This window comes from Salvelinus namaycush, chromosome 28, assembly GCF_016432855.1.
Source record: "Salvelinus namaycush isolate Seneca chromosome 28, SaNama_1.0, whole genome shotgun sequence".
NCBI lineage: Eukaryota > Metazoa > Chordata > Actinopteri > Salmoniformes > Salmonidae > Salvelinus > Salvelinus namaycush.
In genome coordinates this window covers 5493605-5505968 of record NC_052334.1, presented here as the reverse complement: position 1 = coordinate 5505968, position 12364 = coordinate 5493605, and the positions used below count along the sequence as shown (strand labels likewise).

General features: G+C 43.4%; 1 protein-coding gene across 1 annotated transcript in view; it reads left to right on the top strand.

Annotated features, from left to right (window-relative positions):
- Window positions 1-3680, top strand: part of LOC120023000 (thyrotropin receptor-like) — a 65796-nt gene extending 62116 nt beyond the window's left edge. The window contains exons 9-10 of the mRNA XM_038966952.1: window positions 1219-2737; window positions 3426-3680. Of these exons, the coding sequence (XP_038822880.1) occupies window positions 1219-2737; window positions 3426-3680 (1774 nt within the window). The remainder of the gene's footprint in view (window positions 1-1218; window positions 2738-3425) is intronic.
- The last annotated feature ends 8684 nt before the right edge of the window (window positions 3681-12364 follow it).

The window sequence follows — 12364 nt, the reverse complement described above, 5'->3', positions numbered from 1 at the left end:
AACAGTGTGCAAAGCTGTCATCAAGGGAAAGGGTGGCTACCTTGAAGAATCTAACATATAAAATATATTTTGATTTGTTTAACACTTTTTTGGTTACTACATGATTCCATATGCCTTATTTCATAGTGTTGATGTCTTCACTATAATTCTACAATGTAGAAAATAGTACAGATAAAGAAAAACCCTTGAATGAGCATGTGTATTCAAACTTTTGACTGGTACTGTATAACGAGAGACAATTCTTTATGTAGTAAAAAACGGGATAGCATGACTAATTTTGTAATTTTCCACCACAAATCTTATGGTCTCTGAGGGTCTTCAATGGTTAAAGCCCCAAATGCTGTATAGTGTTTTGCTGCTGATAACAACATTTTAGTCACTAGCCATCACATTTTTGGGCTTGTAGCAAAAGTCTTCATATGAGAATTGCACCATAGGAATAGCCCTCTCAGAGAGCTGCCTTTTGTTGGACTAATCAAGAGGAGTTGGATTAAAGCTTTCGGTTGCTAAGAGATGTACAAACTGAGTTGCTTTCATGGCGGCCCGACTTGTGAGGATGAGCACACTATTTGTTTTCATCATGAGCAAAAGACATTGGTTTTCTACCCAAAGTTGGAAAAAAATGTGTGATCCATTTAATAAACACAAGAGACCAGAGAAATGGATGAAAGGGTGTGGCTGTAAAAGCAAGAGCAGTGGCATCTAGTGGACAAAACCTGGTACTTTCATACTGTATGGGGGAGAAATGCAAGGATCTTCAATGGCTAATTTCTCTAAACAGGAAAAAATAAATTGCATAGTATGAATTAACAATACTCCAAGCCACAGCTTCATACTACTTGTCAAACATAGAGAACTGATACTGTATACCGGCCGTTGGGGTGGTCTTGGGTTGGGCTTGGTGTGGGCTTGGGTTGGTCCATGGGTGGCTTTTGACCGTTAACCATTGTTAAGGAAAGGTTTGGTCCAAATCGGAAGATGTGTACCATATTGAATAAGCTTAATTTCTCACACTTCAAATAATCTTTCAACAAAATAAGGTTTCAGGATTGTTAATCTTATCTGTTTCTAACTACAGAAACGATTTCAGAACAATCTGAGATGATGGGTGTCGGAAACTTCCTTCTTGTGTTTTTTGAGGTGGAACGATTCTATACTTATTTAACTTATTAACCTTATTGTATTGGCCCATGCTCATGTAGATATTTCATCTTCTAGACACGTGGAGTCCGTCATTTGCAACCTGACCAGCTCTACAAGACGACAGCGATCAACTAGGCCCTCTGGAAACCCCTCTGAGGCCTACGAGAGGCAGCACCCCGAACACCCTCATCCCACCAGCAGCAACCCCTCCCCCCGAGACAGCCAGCACCATCATCCCACCAGAAGCAGCCCCTCCCACCGAGACACCCAGCACCTCCATCCCACCAGCAGCAACCTCTCCCCCCGAGACCCCCAGCACCATCATCCCACCAGAAGTAGCCCCTCCCCCCGAGACCCCCAGCACCATCATCCCACCAGAAGTAGCCCCTCCCCCCGAGACCCCCAGCACCATCATCCCACCAGCAGCAGCCCCTCCCCCCGAGACACCCAGCACCATCATCCCACCAGCAGCAGCCCCTCCCCCCGAGACCCCCAGCACCTCCATCCCACCAGCAGCAGCCCCTCCCCCCGAGACCCCCAGCACCATCATCCCACCAGCAGCAGCCCCTCCCCCCGAGACCCCCAGCACCTCCATCCCACCAGCAGCAGCCCCTCCCCCCGAGACCCCCAGCACCTCCATCCCAACAGCAGCAGCCCCTACCCCTACGACTACCAGTACTACTACGATAACTACAGCTGTCCCCCCTCCGGTAAGTGCTTCTACATAGTGTTCCCTACGGAGGGCCCAGACGAAGGCTTTGACTACACCGTGTGCGATGATGACAGGGAGGACCAGGGGGTCCCCTGCACCCCTCTGCCCGATGCCTTCAACCCCTGTGAGGACGTGATGAGCCTGGGCTTCCTGCGGGTGTCTGTTTGGCTGGTTAGCTTGCTAGCCGTTCTGGCTAACCTCTTGGTCCTGTTCATCCTGCTGACCAGCCACTACAAACTGACCATCACCCGCTTCCTCCTGTGCAACCTGGCCATGGCAGATCTCTTCATGGGCGTGTACCTCTTGCTCATCGCGTCTGTGGACCTCTACACGCGCTCCCAGTACCACCACTACGCCATTGACTGGCAGACTGGTGCCGGATGCCAACTGGCTGGGGTGCTCACAGTGTTCGCCAGCGAGCTGTCAGTCTACACGCTGACCGCCATTACTCTTCAGCGCTGGCACGCCATCACCTTCGCCATGAGGCCCGAGAGGAAAGTGCGACTACGCCACATAGTGGTGCTAATGCTAGCCGGATGGCTGCTGTGCCTTGTGTTAGCTGTGCTACCGCTAGCTGGCGTTAGCAGCTACCAGAGGGTTAGCATCTGCTTGCCCATGGACACAGACTCAACCGCGGCCATGGTCTACGTGGTCACCCTGCTAATGCTGAACGTGCTCGCATTCGTGTTGGTGAGCGTGTGCTACGTACACATCTACTGCATGGTGCACAACCCACAGCACCCGTCGAGTCAAGGGGACGCCAGCATGGCCAAACGCATGGCCGTGCTTATCTTCACCAATTTCCTGTGTCTGGCACCCATCTCCTTCTATGGCCTGTCTGCTGCGCTGCACCACCCACTCATCACCGTCACCGACTCCAAGGTCCTCCACATCACTCCTATTTTTTATCCATTTATTCATCCTATCATCATCATCCATCCATCCTCTCATCATCCTTCCATCCTCTCATCATCCATCCATCCTCTCATCATCCTTCCATCCTCTCATCATCGTCATCATCATCCATCCTCTCATCATCCATCCATCATCCTATCATCCATCCATCCTCTCATCATCCATCCATCCTCTCATCCATCCATCCATCCTCTCATCATCCGTCCATCCTCTCATCATCGTCATCATCATCCATCCTCTCATCATCCATCCATCCTCTCATCATCATCCATCCATCCTCTCATCATCCATCCATCATCTCATCATCATCATCATCATCCATCCTCTCATCATCCATCCATCCTCTAATCATCCATCCATCCTCTCATCATCCGTCCATCCTATCATCATCTATCCATCCTCTCGTCATCATCCATCATATCATCATCATCCATCCTATCATCATCCATCCATCCTCTCATCATCGTCATCATTTTCCATCCTCTCTTTACCATCATCCTCTGATCATCGTCATCCATCATCATCATCCATCCATTCTCTCATCATCATCATCATCATCATCATTCATCCTCTCATCTTCATCATCAACTTAATAAATCTGCTCATCATCATCCTCATTTATTGACTCTTCTTTTTATCTGTCTATCTCTTCCAGGTGCTGCTGGTGCTATTTTACCCTTTGAACTCGTGTGCCAACCCCTTCCTGTACGGTATCCTGACGCGAGCCTTCCACGGGGACGTTCTGATTCTGCTGAGCCGCTTGGGGCTGTGTCAACGTCAGGCCCAGCTCTTCCGAGGAGCGCAGTCCGACGTGGGCAGCCCCGCTGGGGGCAAGATGCGCCAAGGGGTTCCCTGTCTTGGTGCCCACATACCCCAGATCCTGGAGCTCCGCAAGAGGCAGAGACCGTAAAGACACCAAGGAGAAGGTCATCGAACTGGAGGGTCCCAACGTGATGCCAAGCACCAGGGAGAATTACAACCACCAGCTGAGAGGCTGGATTTTGTTGGTTCTCCAGTTGAATGCTGGTTCCCGTACCTTTCAGACAGACAAAACCATGTTTCAGGTCCCAATTAAGGGCTGGATTCAATCCATATTGCGGAAGTATCACGGAAGGTCTGCTATCAAATGTAAAGGTAATTTTTGTATGAGCCGACATATGCAGCATTTATAGTGAATGCAGTCTCTGTGAACGCGGGAACATTGCCTTTAAATTTCAATGTGTATCTTCCGCAATACGGATTGAATTGAGCCCTTAGTCTTGATCCGTGATCCAAGCTTGACTGGTCATGATGACCAACCAGGAATTGGACATGGAATGGAAATGCCCCAACTAGAGGTGTGTAGTAGAGACCCAACTAGAGGTGTGTAGTAGAGAACCAACTAGAGGTGTGTAGTAGAGAACCAACTAGAGGTGTGTAGTAGAGACCCAACTAGAGGTGTGTAGTAGAGAACCAACTAGAGGTGTGTAGTAGAGAACCAACTAGAGGTGTGTAGTAGAGAACCAACTAGAGGTGTGTAGTAGAGAACCAACTAGAGGTGTGTAGTAGAGAACCAACTAGAGGTGTGTAGTAGAGAACCAACTAGAGGTGTGTAGTAGAGACCCAACTAGAGGTGTGTAGTAGAGACCCAACTAGAGGTGTGTAGTAGAGACCCAACTAGAGGTGTGTAGTAGAGAACCAACTAGAGGTGTGTAGTAGAGAACCAACTAGAGGTGTGTAGTAGAGAACCAACTAGAGGTGTGTAGTAGAGAACCAACTAGAGGTGTGTAGTAGAGAACCAACTAGAGGTGTGTAGTAGAGAACCAACTAGAGGTGTGTAGTAGAGAACCAACTAGAGGTGTGTAGTAGAGACCCAACTAGAGGTGTGTAGTAGAGAACCAACTAGAGGTGTGTAGTAGAGACCCAACTAGAGGTGTGTAGTAGAGAACCAACTAGAGGTGTGTAGTAGAGACCCAACTAGAGGTGTGTAGTAGAGAACCAACTAGAGGTGTGTAGTAGAGAACCAACTAGAGGTGTGTAGTAGAGAACCAACTAGAGGTGTGTAGTAGAGAACCAACTAGAGGTGTGTAGTAGAGAACCAACTAGAGGTGTGTAGTAGAGAACCAACTAGAGGTGTGTAGTAGAGAACCAACTAGAGGTGTGTAGTAGAGAACCAACTAGAGGTGTGTAGTAGAGACCCAACTAGAGGTGTGTAGTAGAGAACCAACTAGAGGTGTGTAGTAGAGAACCAACTAGAGGTGTGTAGTAGAGACCCAACTAGAGGTGTGTAGTAGAGAACCAACTAGAGGTGTGTAGTAGAGAACCAACTAGAGGTGTGTAGTAGAGAACCAACTAGAGGTGTGTAGTAGAGAACCAACTAGAGGTGTGTAGTAGAGAACCAACTAGAGGTGTGTAGTAGAGAACCAACTAGAGGTGTGTAGTAGAGAACCAACTAGAGGTGTGTAGTAGAGACCCAACTAGAGGTGTGTAGTAGAGAACCAACTAGAGGTGTGTAGTAGAGAACCAACTAGAGGTGTGTAGTAGAGAACCAACTAGTGGTGTGTAGTAGAGAATCAGAGTGTATCCTCGGACTGTCTGAGTGTGTTAGATATTGTGTTTTTGCAGGGGCTTTACGGGGGCTCTTTTAACACGTGGAATTTGAATTGTGTGCCCTCATAATTTACATGGATGAAATTGACAGCAATGCTATATGCTTCTGTTGGGCTGAACCTGCGGAGTCTGTGTATGCGCTTTAGAACGTTTTAATTATAGCCTATGCCCAGGCTTTTTTCCCGTTTTTGTTTTACAATTTTTGACATGTTAAATATTGGCCACTATCGGGAGCCACTATCGGGAGCCACTATCGGGAGCCACTATCGGGAGCCACTATCGGGAGCCACTATCGGGAGCCACTATCGGGAGCCACTATCGGGAGCCACTATCGGGAGCCAGTAATACCCACATACATTTATAACGGTCACTTTACTTACATTTACATTTTAGTCATTTATCAGACGCTCTTATCAAGAGTGACTTACAGTTAGTGCATTCATCTTAAGATAGCTAGGTGGGACAACCACATACATATCACAGGCATAGGAATTACATTTTTACTCAATAACGTAGCTGTCAGTAGAGTCAGAGCTAGAAGGTCTTGTAGTGGATATGAGCTTCGACTGGAAGCCAGTGAAGTGTGCGGAGGAGCAGGGTGACATGAGAGAACTTGAGAAAGTTGAAAACCAGGGGTTTGATGGCACAAGCAGGGAGCCAGCCAAAAGTGAGTTGCAGTAGTCCAGACGGGATATGACAAGTGCCTGGATTAGGACCTGCGCCACTTCCTGTCTGAGGTAGGGTCGTACTCTACGGATGTTGTAGAGCATGAACCTGCAGGAGTGAGTCACTGCTTTGATGTTTTACAGAGAACGACACGGTGTTGTCCAGGGTCACGCCAAGGTTCTTTGCACTCTGGGAGGGTGACACTGGAGTTGTCTACCGGGATGGAGAGGTCTTCTTCAATTTGTACCTTACATTTAGCATCATTCCTTTAACCTTTCTTTCCTCTGTCACGTCCGTGTCGTTGTTCCCGAGGGTCACTAGCATTAGTGGATTATATTAGGCTAACGTTGTGTAGTAATTTAGGACATGTAGCCCATTTTGGATCAGTATGGAACTCAGACCACCACATAGCAGGTTAAACCTGGAACCTGGCTCACAGTTCACAACGACTGGAGCGTTGCCATACAGTTCCATGATTGGTGAGAATTAGGGTAGATTTATAGGACTATTGTTCAACCCCTATTTACATTTTTTATCCACCTTCCAATATTATATGGATTAAATTTGAATATGATAACTTTCAGGATGAATCAAACCACTGTATTTATATTTTTTGCGTAATATATTTCTTGCGTAAATTATCTCAAAACCAGTTTTATTTCATGAATCTTACATACTATCCTAACCCTAAAATGTCCCTAAATAATCCTACAAAATCAGAGTATCTACGGAGACGAATATGCATAGATGGCATTCTTTCATTGATCCCTATTTTCTGAACCCATTCTCCCCCAAAATGTTGTGTGTGTTGACAAAAGTCAAATTAAAAGGTATACCGTATTTAAAGGGATGGCTTAAAATAAATGTACTGAAATCCCTACTGAATGAAAACTCCAAAATCTGTTGGCCAGCAAGTGGGATGGTTTTCAGCAGTTCAATTCCATTTATTCAGCATGGAAAATGGAACCACGCCTGCAAAACCTGTTATGTACCTTCATAAGGTAAGTCTCAATACAAACTACTGAGAAGTGCGTAAGACATTTCCCAAGTCCCAATCAGGCACTTTATGAACACAGGTGAGAACGTGAGGTTCAAAAATCATATCCCCCCCAAGACATGTGTTTGTATGGTCTTTATTCTATACAAGACATGTGTTTTGTATGGTCTTTATTCTATACAAGACGTGTTTTGTATGGTCTTTATTCTATACAAGACATGTGTTTTGTATGGTCTTTATTCTATACAAGACATGTGTTTTATATGGTCTTTATTCTATACAAGACATGTGTTTTGTATGGTCTTTATTCTATACAAGACATGTGTTTTGTATGGTCTTTATTCTATACAAGACATGTGTTTTGTATGGTCTTTATTCTATACAAGACATGTGTTTTGTATGGTCTTTATTCTATACAAGACATGTGTTTTGTATGGTCTTTATTCTATACAAGACATGTGTTTTGTATGGTCTTTATTCTATACAAGACATGTGTTTTGTATGGTCTTTATTCTATACAAGACATGTGTTTTGTATGGTCTTTATTCTATACAAGAGCGAGGTAATGTTGATTACCATCACTGTGTAGCATGCATACATCTGTATTCAGTGCATAGTAAGTAATGCCTAACTTGGCTCACTCGTACTATATGGTATCACACTCAGATACACATATCAGCGGCGCCATCTATTGGCTTGGCAACATCTCATAACGTCTTCCTTCACACAACAAATGAAGATAACTCCTCATAGACTCATAAACAGGAGAACTGGGGTTAGATCCTTGCCAGTGAAAACATTACACTGTTAACAAAAACATATAACTGTGTTCTTATTTAAAGTACTTTCAACTTTAAAGTCAATAAGTAGGCTTCCCTCTTACAAAAAAAAAAATTCTATATATATATAGAATCTTTTAGATTAAACAACAGTCTCTGGAGTATCTCACAGGCAGCCTGATATTTGCCCTGGTGCTGGTGTGTCTCACAGGTAGCCTGATATTTGCCCTTGTGCTGGTGTGTCTCAAGTACACTACCATTCAAAAGTTTGGGGTCACTTAGAAATGTCCTTGTTTTCGAAAGAAAAGCAAACATTTTTGTCCATTAAAATAACATAGAATTTATCAGAAATACAGCATAGACATTGTTAATGTTGTAAATGACTATTGTAGCTGGAAACGGACAATTTTTTTATGGAATATCTGCATAGGCGTACAGAGGCCCGTTATCAGCAACCATCACTCCTGTGTTCCAATGGCATGTTGTGTTAGCTAATCCAAGTTTATAATTTCAAAAGGCTAATTGATCATTAGAAAACCCTTTTGCAATTATGTTAGCACAGCTGAAAACTGTTGATCTGAATGTCCTTCTTTAGACTAGTTGCGTATCTGGAGCATCAGCATTTGTGGGTTCGATTACAGCCTCAAAATGATGACCTCAGTGGATGTGGTGCTTGGGGTGTCGACGTGATGTAACACATGGCTGTGGTTCACATGTAGGCTGAGCTGTTCACACGTGTCAGGTGACAGCAGAGGAAGCTGGGATATCTCCATGACCTGACATTTTATATGAAACATTTTTCCATCATTATCTGATTTGAGATTGCATTCTCCTGTTGGCTTTATCAGTGTGTCGTCATATAGCTTGAGTGTAGCTTTGCTGGGTTGGAGAACTGGATTGTTGTCTTGCATGACTCGCTGTACAGTAGGTCCCCATAGCTTATGACATTCACTTTTGATCCTGTGTCTAGTTGACATTTAATTGTATTGCTGGGGTCATATGTCAATGGCTCATCACTGAGTGGAGCTAGCTTAAGGTAAAAAAAAAAAAAAAATGTTTTGCCTGGTCTCTCACAGAATTAACCTGTGAGATGTAACAGATTATTGTTCAACCTTCTATTGCATCTGTTGTTTGGTCATCTGACTCATTATCTTCCTCTACATCAGTGGTTCCCAAACGTTTTATAGTCCCGTACCCCTTCAAACATTCAACCTCCAGCTGCCTAGCACCTCTAGCACCAGAGTCAGTGCACTCTCAAATTATGTTTTTTGGCATCATTGTAAGCCTGCCTCGCACACACTATACGATACGTTTGTGTGAGTTTTTGAGTGTGAGTTTTTGTCACAACCCGGCTCGTGAGAAGTGACAAAGAGCTCTTATAGGACCAGAGCATAAATAATAATAATAATCAATAATTTAGCTCTTTATTTAGCCATCTTACATATAAAACCTTATTTGTTCATCGAACATTGTGAATAACTCACCACAGGTTAATGAGAAGGGTGTGTTTGAAAGGATGTACATAACTCTGCAATGTTGGGTTGTATTGGAGAGAGTCTCAGTCTTAAATCATTTTCCACACACAGTCTGTGCCTGTATTTAGTTTTCATGCTAGTGAGGGCCGAGAATCCACTCTCAAAGGGCATCAGTGTCTTAACAGCGCGATTTGCTAAGGCAAGAAACTCTGAGCGCAGCCCAATCCAGGAATCTGGCAGTGGCTTCTAATTAAATTACATTTTCATAGAACAGCTTGTTGTAATTTTGATGAGGCTCTCTTGTTCAGATATCAGTAAGTGGACTGGAGGCAGGGCATGAAAGGGATAATGAATCCAGTTATTTGTATCGTCCGTTTCGGGAAAGTACCTGCTTAATTGCGCACCCAACTTACTCAGGTTCTTTCCTATATCACATTTGACATTGTCCGTAAGCTTGAGTTCATTTGCACATAAAATATCATACAATGATGGAAAGACCTGTGTGTTGTCCTTGTTAATGCAGACAAAAAAGAGCTCCAACTTCTTAATCATAGCCTCAATTTTGTCCCGCATATTGAATATAGTTGCGGAGAGTCCCTGTAATCCTAGATTCTGATCATTCAGGTGAGAAAAAACATCACCCAGATAGGCCAGTCGTGTGAGAAACTCATCATCATGCAAGCGGTCAGACAAGTGAAAATTATGGTCAGTAAAGAAAACTTTCATCTTGTCTCTCAATTAAAAAGAAACGTGTCAATACTTTGACCCTTGATAACCAGCACACTTCTGTGAAGCTGGAGACTCATATCTCCCTCACTAGCTTTATGCACCAGCTGTCAGAGCAGCTCACAGATCACTGCACCTGTACATAGCCCATCTGTAAATAGCCCATCCAACTACCTCATCCCCATACTGTATTTATTTATTTATCTTGCTCCTTGGCACCCCAGTATCTCTACTTGTACATTCATCTTCTGCACATATATCACTCCAGTGTTTATTTTGCTATATTGTAGTTACTTCGCCACTACGGCCTATTTATTGCCTTACCTCCCTTATCCTACCTCATTTGCACACACTGTATATACACTTTTTCTACTGTATTATTGAATGTATGTTTGTTTATTCCATGTGTAACTCTGTGTTGTTGAATGTGTCGAACTACTTTGCTTTATCTTGGCCAGGTCGAAGTTGTAAATGATAACTTGTTCTCAACTAGCCTACCTGGTTAAATAAAGGTGAAATAAAAAATTTAATTTTTTGTAAAAACGTTACATGGTCGCTGCCCATATCATTGCAACGAGAGTTCAGCGGCCTTGCTTTAACAAAGTTAACTATTTTCACTGTAGTGTCCAAAAAGTCTTTCAAGCTGTCAGGAATTCCCTTGGCAGCAAGAGCCTCTCAGTGGATGCTGCAGTGTACCCAAGTGGCGTTGGGAGCAACAGCTTGCACGCGCATTACCACTCCACTATGTCTCCCTGTCATGGCTTTTGCGCCGTCAGTACAGATACCAACACATCTTGACCACCAAAGTCCATTTGATGTCACAAAGCTGTCTAGTACTTTAAAAATATCCTCTCATGTTCCCTGGTTTCCAGTGGTTTGCAGAAGAGGATGTATTCCTTAATTGACCCCCCACAAACGTAACGGACATATACCAGGAGCTGTGCCAGGCCCGCCACGTCTGTTGACTCATCCAGCTGTAACATATAATTCACTGGCTTGTATGCAAAGCAGTAATTGTTTCAAAACATCTCCTGTCATGTCACTGATGTGTCGTGAAACACTGTTGTTTGATGAAGGCATTGTCAGTATAGTTTTTTTGGCCTTTCCCCCCAGCATTGTCCAAGCCATATCCACGGCAGCAGGAAGAATTAAGTCCTCCACAATAGTATGTGGCTTGCCTGTCCTAGCCACCCGGTAGCTCACCATGTAAGACGCTTCTAGCCCCTTCTTATTAATGGTATCTGTTGCTTTTATACATGTCTTACTTCTCAAAAGTCTTCTTTATTCTCGCTCAAAAAACTCCTGTAGCTTATTTTTCAAATGATCATGTTTCGTCTAATGAGTAACGGTTAATGTGATTGGATGTTAATTATTTGACTAGGTTACCTGTATTTGACATTGTGTTGTTATTTCGCTGAACGCTAGATGGTAACAAAAAAAAATTGGCTGTGAAACGAGGCTACTCAGGCGAGAAAAAAAAAACTTACAGCCCCGTTGGAAAACTGTTTGAAAATGTGAAGATTTATTTTTTTTATGTGAATCACATTTTTATTTGGCATACCCCTGACGGCATTGCGCGTACCCCCTGAGTTTGGGAATACCTGCTCTAATAGATTGAGTTGAGGTTTGTGTTGTGCTTGTTTACAAACTCTGGCAAAATGTTTTAATTTGCCACATGCTTTACAGGTGACACCGTATGCTGGGCATTTGGCTTTAGCATGTACTGAACCACAGTAATGACAGGGTAAGTCGTTTGGCATTCTATGTTTGTTATTATCCCCGTCTACGACAGACAGATACACATAACAGCAGCGCCATCTATTGGCTTGGCGACATCTCGTAACAACATGTTAACCTCTCGCCCTTTCCAATAACAGGAGGTTAGCATGTCATGGCTGTATGATCTTTGACCCCTTTATCACGCATCATTATTCATGATTTATTCTGGATTATCAGTAATCATATTAGCATCCAAATTAATGTAGTATTTTGAAGCATTATATACTTATTTACAATAAAAGTGACTCCAAAATGACACAATACATTTACCATGCATTTCTATTGGGCACAAAACTATCTGAAACAACCAAAACGAACTGTGTTCTGCATTCAAAAAACTTTGTCGTCGCAAGTTGGATGTAGTCATTGCGTGCTAGGAATATGGGATCAAATAAACTTTTGACTATTGTATTTATAAGAATATTTAGGGTTGTCAATAATTTTGACCTCTACCTTTTTCAGAAAAAAATGTATTACTTGTTTAACAGCATCCCTTTATCTGAGGCAATTATATTAGTATAAAATATATATCATTTCCCCATGCATTTGAACAAACAGTATTGATCAGTATTATTGCTCATCT